Source organism: Argopecten irradians, chromosome 11 (assembly GCF_041381155.1).
Source record: "Argopecten irradians isolate NY chromosome 11, Ai_NY, whole genome shotgun sequence".
Lineage (NCBI taxonomy): Eukaryota > Metazoa > Mollusca > Bivalvia > Pectinida > Pectinidae > Argopecten > Argopecten irradians.
This window is the reverse complement of record NC_091144.1, coordinates 19,593,164-19,606,658: the sequence shown is the minus strand read 5'-3', so window position 1 is coordinate 19,606,658 and position 13,495 is coordinate 19,593,164. Positions and strand designations below refer to the sequence as shown.

The window sequence follows — 13,495 nt, the reverse complement described above, 5'->3', positions numbered from 1 at the left end:
TCCACAGGGAAACTTTCAATTCTGTCACAAACACTTCAATGATTGCAGACGTCATAGAATTAAAGAAAATGACAGGTTAATGAGAAATTTTACATCGATTTATGATCTTCTTTGTTGATACTAATAATAAGAGAAAGAAAGATTAATTCCTCTCCTTGTGTGGACGTAGACATAAATAAAAAGAAATACATCACACATACACTGTCCTCCAAAAGTTGTGTTACACAATCAATTTTACAAATAAACATAAGTACAGAAATATTTAAATCTTGTTAATACAGACATCAGTATATATGAATTATCAACTTATTTTTCTTCCTTAACTCATTCAATGCTTTTCTGAGAGTTGGAGATGAATTGTCAAGAAATGTTTATTGATGTAACAGAACTTTTGAAGGGCAGTGTAAATAATATACTATTTTTAGATAATTTTAATCTGTTACCGAAATCTACCACAAGTAGAATATAATCGGTCCTGGTTCTTTAATATAAGTCAGTTCACCTAGTAATTGTGTGAGAACTTCCTTCTGGTCCGCTATATCATAGTTTTCCCTGCACAAAATTACGTTTTTTCCAAATTAAAGCCCTATAATTAAATTCTCAATTTTCATGTGCATACATTAACCAAACGATTTTCGAATAAAATACTGGAAACGGTTACTCTTACAAATCACGATCTTAAAAAAGTAAGCACAGCCAAACATGTACACAAATAGTATAGTAATAGACGGAGGTTGAGTAATGAACGTACCGTCACGTCACGTCTTATCTATACAACAGACACTGATTTCTTGAAACAAAAGTACAAAATTAAGTTAAAGCTTAAGTTTTTCTCCGTATGTGTCAGTTTTAGAATTGTTTTGAGAAATCGATGCCTGATCACATCATTACAGATATTTAATGCAGTATATCAAGTGTACGCGTGTAGCACCACAAAAGGGTTAGACATCCGAAAAACATCAGCTATATTTCAGCAGGCTATAACAATGACAGTTTATTATCCAAAAATCTTCTAATCACATCCAGCAAGGCATATTGAGTATAAATCTTTTTGGCAATAGTGAAATATTATTTAAGCACAAATCATTTTGCTTTAAACAATGGTGTAAAAGCGGAATGTGCAAAAGTAAACATATATGGAATAATACTGATGAAATTTATTTTTACTCCAAAGCACTTCAGAATAAATTAATCAATAAACATAACTGGATAACATATATTTTTTTAAATAAAAAGGCAATACACAGTAACTAGTTCCATATTTTAAAAAGAAGAAGAAGATTGCCAAGGAATAACTAAGATCACTGATGATCTATGTATAATATCGAATGAGAAAATTATAAATTATTAATCACACTTGGGATCTCAAAAGTTTTTAATTTTTTTTTTGTGTATAAAAATAACTCAAAAACTAAACAAAGAAATAAACTGGAGCACTATTTTAATATTGAGGATATCAATTAGGAACTTAATGGTAAACAATGGTAAACAATCAAATATTCAGTAACTGATACAAAATGTAAGGATTTTCAATAGAAACTTATACAAAGAAACCTTAACAAATGAATAAATTAAATGGCCTGTGTACATTCTGTAAAATTAATGAAGAAACCTTAATTCGATGCAAAAACTGAAAGTTCCTGTTTCAACCTTTAAGTCTCAGATTTGATAAATAAAATTACTAGACTAATGAAAAATCGCGTTACAAACTTACTTGTTTGGGTTCCATCTGGTAGCTGCGTTGTAATCACCGGTTTCTTGCTTTCTTCGTTAGACTCACCAATGAAATCGTTGAAACTTTCATTTCCGAAAAAGTTCTGTTCTATATCACTTTCTTTCTGGGGTAGAATATCTGATTGTTTAACAAATTGACTTGAAGTAGCATTCAAGGATAGCATTGTTATCGAAATAATACATCTGTATAGTATTTTCCACATGTTTGTGTTTCTTTGTCTCAATTGCAACCAGAAGAAACAGCAACAATGAAAGCACAGCAATGTCACAGAACAACTGACCTTGAGACTGGAGCGATGTCACAGAACAGCCTTGAGACTGGGGCGATGTCACAGAACAGCCTTGAGACTGGGGCGATGTCACAGAACAGCCTCGAGACTGGAGCGATGTCACAGAACACTGAGACTGAGCGATGTCACAGAACAGCCTGAGACTGGAGCGATGTCACAGAACAGCCTTGAGACTGGAGCGATGTCACAGAACAGCCTTGAGACTGGAGCGATGTCACAGAACAGCTGAGACTGATGTCACAGAACAGCCTTGAGACTGGAGCGATGTCACAGAACAGCCTTGAGACTGGGGCGATCACAGAACAGCCTTGAGACTGGAGCGATGTCACAGAACAGCCTTGAAACTGGGCGATGTCACAGAACAGCCTTGAGACTGGGGCGATGTCACAGAACAGCCTTGAACTGGAGCATGTCACAGAACAGCTTGAGACTGGGCGATGTCACAGAGTTGAACTTGGCACAGAACAGCCTTGAGACTGGGCGATGTCACAGAACAGCGATGTCACAGAACAGCCTTGAGACTGGGGCGATGTCACAGAACAGCCTTGAGACTGGGGCGATGTCACAGAACAGCCTTGAGACTGGAGCGATGTCACAGAACAGCCTTGAGACTGGGGCGATGTCACAGAACAGCCTTGAGACTGGAGCGATGTCACAGAACAGCCTTGAGACTGGAGCGATGTCACAGAACAGCCTTGAGACTGGAGCGATGTCACAGAACAGCCTTGAGACTGGGGCGATGTCACAGAACAGCCTTGAGACTGGAGCGATGTCACAGAACAGCCTTGAGACTGGGGCGATGTCACAGAACAGCCTTGAGACTGGGGCGATGTCACAGAACAGCCTTGAGACTGGGGCGATGTCACAGAACAGCCTTGAGACTGGGGCGATGTCACAGAACAGCCTTGAGACTGGGGCGATGTCACAGAACAGCCTTGAGACTGGGGCGATGTCACAGAACAGCCTTGAGACTGGGGCGATGTCACAGAACAGCCTTGAGACTGGAGCGATGTCACAGAACTGCCTTGAGACTTTGGCGATGTCACAGAACAGCCTTGAGACTGGGGCGATGTCACAGAACAGCCTTGAGACTGGGGCGATGTCACAGAACAGCCTTGAGACTGGGGCGATGTCACAGAACAGCCTTTAGACTGGGGCGATGTCACAGAACAGCCTTGAGACTGGAGCGATGTCACAGAACAGCCTTGAGACTTTGGCGATGTCACAGAACAGCCTTGAGACTGGAGCGATGTCACAGAACAGCCTTGAGACTGGGGCGATGTCACAGAACAGCCTTGAGACTGGAGCGATGTCACAGAACAGCCTTGAGACTGGGGCGATGTCACAGAACAGCCTTGAGACTGGAGCGATGTCACAGAACAACATTGAGACTGGAGCGATGTCACAGAACAGCCTTGAAACTGGAGCGATGTCACAGAACAGCCTTGAGACTGGAGCGATGTCACAGAACAGCCTTGAGACTGGAGCGATGTCACAGAACAGCCTTGAGACTGGAGCGATGTCACAGAACAGCCTTGAGACTGGAGCGATATATAAGAGAACAACTAGAGCGAGATCACAAAATGGCTCCTTAAGACTGAAACAACTGTTTTAGAAACTTAATCGATGTAAATGAACAAGTGTCCTGAAACAATGTCGATGCCACAGAACAAATGACTTTGAGTTTGGAGCAATATCACAAAATGGCAGACCTTGAGACTGGTGGAGACTAAATCAATTTCACAGAATAATTGACCTAAAGACTGAGTTATTCTCAGGTTGGTTACCCTGAAAACTGCATCCAGTAACTTAGACACACTCTCAAACAATGACGCAAAATACTGTTAATCTAAACTATATGTGATATTGCTAATTTATGTGACAAATGAAATGTTACTCGACAAGAGTGGTCATTGACAGTGTCCACCAGAAACATGAACACAACGAAAGTAAATTAATAACATGTGCAAAACATTATGGTTTTTGTGCTGATAGGGCTCAACGCTGTCGAAACTGATATGTTGTAATTTTGAGAAGAAACGCTGACATTTTGAATTCACTTTTGATATTGGATTTTTAGCGTCAACAATTATCTATTACGTTTTATCTGAGGGTCATGCAAGCATAAAATATGTATGTACCATCTGTCTTTTAAAAGGAATGCACTTTCAAAGAAAATATATTACATTAAAATAGTGAGTCAGTTTTATAAGTATAAATTAAAAAATCACCCATTGATGTATAGTTTCACTATCCAATTATGGTCAGGTGGACCAACAGTATTACCGTTGGATAGTCAAATATCCAACAGTTCTAATCTAGTGATAAATACACATGATTTTTAAGCCTTGGGAACAATAAAAAAAACTTTGAAACAAAGGTCCATTTTACTGTGGTAGACATGTAAGTAAAATACACAATACTTGTACATGTGCGTATAGATATTGTGTAAGAAAAAAAAACTTTTGCGAAAAAATCAATTAATAAATATTCCTTCATCCTGTATATGTGTTATAAATGATTCTTCAAGCACAACGAACACTTAGTACAAAATCAATGACAGTGAGTTTTAGGTGCATTTGGAGCCGAATAAAGGCCATTTCACCTTGAAAAATTTTGCTGTATTTTCCCAATTTTATGTTAAAATTTTCTCCAAAAATCTCTAAAAATATGCATGTTTCAAGAAAGATACAATGTAGTGTTTTCCCAAATGAAAAGATGCAGGCCCTGAAATTATTGAGGAAAAAACCACTGCGTGATTTTAATATGAAGTTACGTTCGATTTCTATTTAGAACAATCCTGGTTTTACAATCCTTACACAATGTCCTTTGTTTGCATGACACATCACCTCTACACAAGAGAAGTGATAACTTAGGTGTCAAATTATATCCTATGTTAGAGGTATATTTTCCACAACTCTTCTTTAAAGATGCTCCATCGCTGACAAATGATGTTTTTTCACTATCAAAAGCAGACGATTTAGTATTTTTCTTCAGTTACAAAAATTACGTACTTTACACAATTACCACCATTGAAAAGTTTGAGCTTCTAATTTTACTTAAAAGTAAAAATATAAAAAATAATTAATTGCATCCCGAAAAAATTCCGTGGCACTATATCCTATATGGAATGAAGTACTAATTGTGCATGCACCAAAGGCAAAATAAATTATTTTATATTAGTTTTTGTGTTAATTAGACAGATATATACACGATTACACGCCAGTTATTGTTTAAATGATGAATATCATTTATGCTCTGTCGGCGATGGAGCATCTTTAAGGTGTGTTTTGTTTCCAGTCATGAATTGGATTCCAAGAACACTTTTGCTCCTTCGGAATTTACAATTTCCTTATCATAAATATCGCTGAAAATAGGTTATTTCAATATTAAAATCTTCATTTGATATCAACAAGAATAAAATTCACAGATTTTTTTTTGATCGTTGTGTGTAATTAATGATTGAATTATCACTATAAACAGCAATGCCATGTTTAATCCATTCTTAATCAACGACCGTGTAACAGTGATATGGCGAATAGAATGCACGTGTACAGTACTAGTGAACCTAGTATATATTAACCTTTCCTGGTTGTGTTCATTAGACCATTGAATAAACTTGATTTACCTATGTAACCAATTAAGTTCTATTCAACTATCCAACAGTTGGATAGTTGAATTGTTGCAATGTTTGATGGGGGTCAAAAGGGAATGAGAATGTTTTAAGTTGGATAAACCACTCGTTGGTGTAGAAAAGACCAGAGAAAACACCCTATCTCGGGCCTTCGATCTCGATAGGTGTGTTTTCTCTTGCCTATTCAACACCAACTCGAGGTTTGTCCTATACATAATACACTAAATGTTTATCACGTACAGTGTAAACAGGGTGTCCCAAAAACAAACAAGTTTGACACTTTATAAAAAATGTTTCAATAGACGGAAGAATTTGATAATGTTTGTACCATGAGAAAAGTAATGATTTGCTTATAATAACAACTTGTCAAAATATCTGTTTCATAAAACGTGTATTAAAATTCATGAGAATCTGGAGTAAATGTTCCTTTATAAAAATGCCTAAGCATATTACACTAGTGCACTACACTAAATATTTCGGTGTAACTGTTAACGAAAATATTTTGGCGGCCTTATTTTCTGGTGACCGTAAATAAAAAAAATATCGCTGTCCTGAAAAATATTTTCCTTCAGTATATTTGAGTCTAAAACGCTTCCATAAGTTATCGTTGTTTAAATTCATCTATTGATTTGATACCATGTAGGCCTACCTATTTTTACCGAGAGTTGTCGTTCCTTTGATGTCATGTTTCTGTAGTTCTTTGTGTTGTGTGCCAATTTCTATACAGGGTTATTCTTTTGATGTCATTTACCTGTAATTAGACCACAGGTTTACGACGCACAAAAAAAAATGCGCGCCGTAAATTTGTGATCAGACAAGATTTCCTGGTTAAAAACCCACTATACCTTTCCAAAATGATCTTTCATTTTTAATGTTTATGTATTAAAACGAGATTGAAAAAATGTTGAGTCGCAATAGTTATTAGCTTAATAACCATTAATTAATTATATGTATTACAATACTTATTATCACCTTCTGCGCATTTTAATTAAAATCAATCAAATATTAATTTTCATTGAAACAGGTCGTAGTATCGAAATGAATCTGCGCTGTTAACAAAGATTATATAGGATATCTTATATGTGTTTAGTGCACAGGGACCTGGCACGAAAAATTTTAACCAATAGTATACTGTACATATATATATATATTATAGTATCAAGGGTATAATTATTAAAATAATTACGGTTTTAAAAAAAAATAGGTCCGTTTTTCTCGACCGCCGAGTTCATACCCTTGATACTATAATATATATATATCTGTATACTGTTAGTATAAAAAAATCGTGCCAGGTCCCTGTGGTTTAGTGTTGTAACCTCGTCTTTAGGCCATATTAATTTTGTTATTATTGCGTTAAGAATCTTTGTTTCGAAAAGGTAGAGCATCTTTAAGTTTCTCTTCTGATTTACATTTTGAAACATCATGTTTCAATGCCACATTGACCATGTTAGGCCTCCATAATTTGATCAGTTTTAAGTTTTTCCGATTTAATGTAAACTCGATTTTAAATGTTTTAAGCATTTATTAAGCTATCAATCTTATTTCAATTCAATTGGAATCCATTTACATGAACAGTAATTGTCCTTTCTGATATAATTACAAATCGACAAATTTGACTTTTTGCCATAACTTATTCAATGGCAACCGTACACATGCAGAATATCTTCATGTACATGTACATTCAAGTATATATTCAGGTCAATCTCAAGTAAATTTAAGTTAAAATTTTCTCAAAAGAGGACAAATGTTAATTTGCCCAGACATTTACTTGCATTTCACAAGATACTGCGGAATTCCGCCTGGAATTAACCTGAATTTCTTATTCAGATATATATATATAATCTGAAATAGACCAAAAGATTTATCATGTGAAATGATCTCAATGTTAATGAGTATATTTTATACAAAAAATGACACTTAAAACAAGCAGAAGTTTTTATTGCGATAAAAATAGACATGAGCCGATAAGGAAGTAATTCCAACCATTCAAGGTAATTTGTCCCTTTAACAAGACACACATAAAAATCCACACACGGTCACATGGTATAGAACTAACAATCCAATATACAAGAACACACTGACATACATTAAACTATTCGTCCTGTATAATAGTCGTGACAACTGAACATTCTTTGACCACCGGTGACCAAAACATCTGTAGTGTGAAGGCGATGTATTCTCAGTTTCTGTAAAAAATAATAGTAATAAAATAATGATGATGATAATATGATAACTAATATTTAAAGTATATAATTATTATTTTACATATAAAATGACGTTTTTTGTAATTATTTTGGATCCATGAAATTTTGGAACACGAATTAATATTGGTTTCTTTCAGTTTTCGCTACAGGTAATTGATAGATTTCAACTTTTTTCCTTGCATTAAATTCGCAGCTTTATTTTGAAATAATTTACAAGATGAAATTAGATTAATATTTTAAAGGCTCACTACCTTTCCGAAACGGCTTTTAGTTTCTAAAATGGGAAAGTAAAACGAGAGCGATATTTTTGTATATTCGCTAAAGTTATTAACTTACCGTTAATACTACACGTGTCATCACATTCTGAACAATTTGATTAAAATAAATAAAATGTTAATTTTCATAACGCGGGTCGTCTTATGTTTCCCGCCGTCGTCCTAAATACCGCGCGGTAGTTGACTATCACTGCGCCAGACGGCAAAACAGCGAAATAACTCTCCACTGTTATCAAACATTACGCAGGAAGTTTGGTGTTGTAACCTCATCTTAGGCCATTGGTATATATTTTCTGATGTTATTAATGATTTTAAGAAACCTTTATGTTTTCCTCCGGAAAGGTAGTGGGCCTTTAAATAAGCTAATTATTTTAGCACTATTTTTAAGACATATTGATACTTGAGCGACTTTTGGTTTTTAGTGATATGGTCCGAATCGCAACCGACCGATTAATTGATCATCTTCCGGAAAACTCCAAACGGTAAGAAAAGAAGGCACACTTAATTTATATAAAAAAATCTGTTATTCGTTTCCCTTCATTTGAGATTGATTTTGATCGAACTTTCATTTTTTTTGCTCGCCTAATATAAAAAGACACTACGGTGACTGATTTGTGCCATTTTTATCTGTTTGTCTTTTGGCCCAAAATGATCATAATTCTCGTTTTTTGGTCTCTTCCCCTAATTAACAATTCTTAACTTCGTCATTCTTGGACGAAAAGAAGAAAAGTCAAACACAAAAAAAAGACGAAATTGATGTACGCTACTTAGCGCCATCAAAAATCTCGTCTTTTTATCTCGATTTTTTTTCGATCCGAAAAGACAAAAATTAAACCTGAAATTTCGTCTTTTCGTACATAAAAGACGAAAAAAACCTAATTCTTCGTCTTTTCGCTTCAAAAAACTCGTCTTTTATTCCACGAAAATTAACAAATCTTAAATTTCAAAAAGTCAAATACGCTCAAACTTTTCAATGGGGGGGGGGGGGGGGGGGGGGGGGGTGGTGTAAAGTAAGTAACTTTTGTAACTGAAGAAAAATACTAATTCGTCTACTCCTGTTTTTGGTAGAAAAAAATGCCATTTGTCAGCGGTGTAACATCGAAAACGAAAAGACGACATTTAACATTGGTTATTTTTCGTCTTTTCGGGGCGTATTTTGAAGCGAAAAGGCGAAGAATTTAGTCGTTAATAAGCGTTTATCAATTTTGTCTTTTCGTGTTTTATTTTTTGTCATTTCGTCTTTACTCCTTGAAAACACGAGATACAGAATGACGAAATGGCACTAATCAGGAAACTCGTGACAAATCCTGTATATATGCGAAATATGGAGATTTTTGCGACCCACTTCTTTAGATCAGCGTTTGGACAAAAAAAATAAATAAATCAGCCGTTCCGATAATGCCGAGACGTAAAAGATACACACGGATTCAAAGATAAGGCAATGAGTAATCTGTTGTGTCTTTAGCAATTCATGTAATTTAGTCTAATGGTGTATGTGTCTTTTCAAATAAAGATTAACAGAATATTGCAATGTTGTTTCGCAACATGATGTAAGGCTTGAAAAGGACTCGTCAGTTTCCCAAGGGTGACACCATTTCATTCACATAAATACATCCTCATTATTACCTAACTCTATATCTTCGCTTCCTCCACACAGCTGAAGCCGTGTACAAGAACGGGTTGATTGCTGCATTAACGGGCAACACAAACACCATCACCCAGGCGTACACCTCGTCCGGGATTTGGATTCCATACCGTGATAAAACTCCTACAACAGAACAAACATATCACTATCAAAACTATTGAAAATTCACCAAACCTGATATTGAACTGTATATAAGAAAACAATGCAATATGACAATATGACTTTAACACTGACAAAAACAAACAAAGAACATAAACCGACAATTAGTATATTATCTACATTTGTAAATATTTGTCTTTGTATGTTTAACCACATATCAATGCGTTAAATGGAAATTGGCCAATCGTGACGAGAAACGTACCCATGACACCAATCGGGAACCAACAGCAGAAGTCTGTCATCACCACAAAGAACAGAGTCGTCGCTACGCTCCTCTCTCTCTGACGATTCTGAGACAAGGTGATGTGGCAACCACCTTTCCTCAAACTTTTACAAATACAAATTTGTCCCAAGAATATAACAGCAAACAATAAGCTGTTGAGGCAAACGAACACAGCAAAGGAATATTCAGTACCTGGTTGTTCAACTCCTGTAAGTGGTAGTGCCAGACACACGCCTGATTGGGAGTAGAATTCACCATTGAAGTATGACTGCATGGTCACAATAGGGATTACGGCAAGTGTGATTGAAACAATCCACAACAACACAGAGGCAGTCACAGCTAACCTCCAGGATATGTCTCCCCGAGACAGACGAGACAGCGGGAACATAACAACAATAAGTCTGTCTATCGTCACCAGTAAAATGAGAAACGTCGACATCTCACTGGATACAGTCGACATTACACCTGCTGTGGTACATAAAATACTGTTTCTCCATTTCTGGTCATTCCAGGCGTACACACCGTCATAATACATATCAATCACACCTATTATCAACAGGTAGATTGCCATCAGTAAATCAGAAATAGCCAAATTCAGTGTGAAAAGTGAATAATTATTTTTAATGTTATGCCTATCCAGGGACAATCTGTACACGATGACAAATAGATTTCCAATGAAAGCAGAAGTTCCAATCATCCAAAGACAAACTCTGAGAACAGTAGAACCAACCAAGGCAAAACATGAGGATATAGCATCAACTTCAGATTTACAGTTTAGAAAGACACATTCTATAAACGATAATTTTGTTTGAATGCAGTTATTGTCCGCTACCGACAGTGGCTTTACGCAACACATGAAAGGGGTGTCCGTAAGTAATTTTGTTAAATTTTCTAATCTGTCAAACATATGTTCTTTTACTATTAATTTATTTCCCATGATATTCAAGTTCTGTATCGTACTTGGTAGAGTTGGCAAATGTGTCAAGTTATTGTATGACAAGTTTAAATGTTCTATTTTCAACTGTTTGGTAGAGGACACTGTGGATTTATTATACTGTGGAGAGCCCTGTTCATCAACGATGATTCCTTTGAACACATTATCAGACAGAGCAGATATTTTGTTATTGTTTATAAAAAGTACATTGAGATTTACTAATCCTAAGAACAAATCCAATGGTATTTCCGTTATGTAATTATTAGATATATCAAGATTGGACAAATCATGCAATCCTTGGAACAACTTGTTTGGCAGATCTACAATATTATTGCTGCTCATGTTAAGAACGAACAGTGCAGAGAGATGATGGAAAACATCGCGTGGTAAGCGTTTTATTTTGTTACGGTGTAGGTCAAGATACACCAGATTCGACAGTCCGCAGAAGATGTCTGTGTATATCTACAATGTCCTCGCGAAGTGTCGTAGGTTATCTACAATGCTTTGATGCTAGATTTAAGTTATCAGTCGCAAAGGTTAAGATTCAATTCGTTGATGCAAGAAAAATTATCCAGTCCGCAGAAGATGTCGTAGGGTATATTTACAATGTCGTTTGATGCTAGATTAAGATAAACAAGATTATCCAGTCCGTAGAAGACTCTGAGAGGGAGAACACGTATCTTGTTGAAGCCCAGATGTAAAAACAGCAGCTCCGATAACCCAGCAAATGCGTTGTCGGGTAGAATGGTAATGTTCCTGCTAGAAATGTTGAGCTGGGTGATTTCCATACATATGTCGAACTCACTACATAAAAACTTGGCACTGAAGATATATTCAGACACACATGATGAAACCAAGGTTGAACAATTATAGGGTTCTGAAAGATAATCACAGCAATAAGATGAGAATATTTATATTCTGCTTGACTATCTATGCAATTCATTTTTGATTTAATATCTGAACTCGTGTTGCTCAGAATGTTTTTTTTTATTGTTGCTCCGGAAAAAAATCGTAATCGATAATAACCAGTACATAGTATCAAATGTTTGGGATTAAAAACTACACAAGAAATCCTGCATGTCTTAGTCTACTGACAACGAGAGTTTCAGTTTTCTTTAAAACCTCTGATAACAGTCAAATTAGTAATTCGTTAATCGTAGTTTGTAATTAAATGATATTAGATAGTTTGGCCAAATACAAGAGAACTTGTGCGTGGAAAATGCATCTTTTCAGAAGAAGACGAAAATGGGAATTCTAGTAAAACTTGCACTCAAATATCACATTTCAAACATTACTAATGACGGTGATGCAATTATTTCGTCGCACTTACCACAGTTATCGCCGTTTTTCAAATCTGAACAATAAAAAAGACATTCGTAATTGACCAGTCGTTGTTTGGCTTCTGGTGGACACGAGGTCTGCACGTTATCCTGTAGTGTACCTGAAAATCGATGAAAGCCATTTGATCTACCCTTAAAACAATGTCCTAAAATGATAAAAATTCACAGGAAAATTTTCAATTCCGTCACGAACACTTAAATGGATGCAGACGTTATAGACTTAAAGAAAATAACAGATTAATAAGAAATTTACATTGATTTATGGTCTTCTTTGTTGATACTAATGATAGAGAAAGAAAGAGTCATTCCACTCCTCGAGTGGACAAGGACATAAATAAAGATAAACATATCACACATAGATAATATACTATTTTTAGATAATCTTAATCTGTTAACAAAATCCACCGCAACTATGGCAATGATGAAGAATATAACTGGTACTGGTTGTTTAATACAAGATAGTTCATCTAGTATGTGTGTGTAATATCTGAGTAGTACTTTGCTGCTACATCATAGTTCTCCCAAGACATAGCTACTTTTCAGATTAAAACCAATCATTTAATTAAATTCTCAATGCATGTGAGTTTCGAGAAAAACCTTGGCATTGGTTTCTCTTACAACAAATAATGATTAAAAAAGGAAGCGTAGCCAAACGTGTACTCTAATAGTATAAAGATAAAGCTATGGACGTCTAAATTATACAACAGACTCCGATATCCCGAAACAAAAGTGCAGACTAAACTGGCGGTTTTTTTCTCCATAGGTAACTAAAATGAAAACTTAAGTCAGTTTTGCAAATTGTTTCGAAAAATCGATGCCTGATCACATCATTACAGATATCCAATGCAGCATAGTGAATACACTGTATATATCAGTATTAAGTATATAAGCTTGGCATGTTAGTATTTTAACTATGACATCTCCTTTTTGATTGACTTATAGCTGTAGCTAACAGTTCATACTCGCAGCTGCTGCCCCGTCATTCCAGTTTGGTTGATAGATTCAAAACGGATTGAAATATGCAACAGTTTTAACTCATTCGAAAGTGTTTGGTGTA

The 13,495-nt window shown here is 35.6% G+C and overlaps 3 protein-coding genes across 3 annotated transcripts; 2 read left to right on the top strand and 1 right to left on the bottom strand.

Moving 5' to 3' along the window:
* The first annotated feature begins 2,433 nt into the window (after positions 1–2,433).
* Positions 2,434–3,174, top strand: LOC138334464 (aggrecan core protein-like). The gene has a single exon (XM_069283123.1). It carries the CDS (start codon positions 2,434–2,436, stop codon positions 3,172–3,174), a length of 741 nt encoding a protein of 246 aa, XP_069139224.1.
* Positions 3,175–3,183: 9 nt separating this feature from the next.
* Positions 3,184–3,639, top strand: LOC138334463 (uncharacterized PPE family protein PPE21-like). The gene has a single exon (XM_069283122.1). The coding sequence runs from the start codon at positions 3,184–3,186 to the stop codon at positions 3,637–3,639; it is 456 nt and encodes a 151-aa protein (XP_069139223.1).
* Positions 3,640–7,625: 3,986 nt separating this feature from the next.
* LOC138335748 (G-protein coupled receptor GRL101-like) lies at positions 7,626–11,545 on the bottom strand. The gene is made up of 3 exons (XM_069284912.1): positions 10,144–11,545; positions 9,764–9,905; positions 7,626–7,844 (listed from the first exon to the last, which is right to left on the bottom strand). Exons 1-3 carry the CDS (start codon positions 11,438–11,440, stop codon positions 7,838–7,840), a joined length of 1,446 nt encoding a protein of 481 aa, XP_069141013.1. The 5' UTR covers positions 11,441–11,545; the 3' UTR covers positions 7,626–7,837.
* Positions 11,546–13,495: the final 1,950 nt, after the last annotated feature.

Coding starts and splice junctions, on each gene's coding strand:
- LOC138334464 (XM_069283123.1), top strand. CDS start 2,434: ATGTCACAGAACAGCTTGAGACTGGGCGATGTCACAGAGTTGAACTTG.
- LOC138334463 (XM_069283122.1), top strand. CDS start 3,184: ATGTCACAGAACAGCCTTGAGACTGGAGCGATGTCACAGAACAGCCTT.
- LOC138335748 (XM_069284912.1), bottom strand. CDS start 11,440: ATGAGCAGCAATAATATTGTAGATCTGCCAAACAAGTTGTTCCAAGGA. Junction 9,906..10,143: donor GTTCCCGATTGGTGTCATGG/GTACGTTTCTCG, acceptor GTTCTGTTGTAG/GAGTTTTATCACGGTATGGA.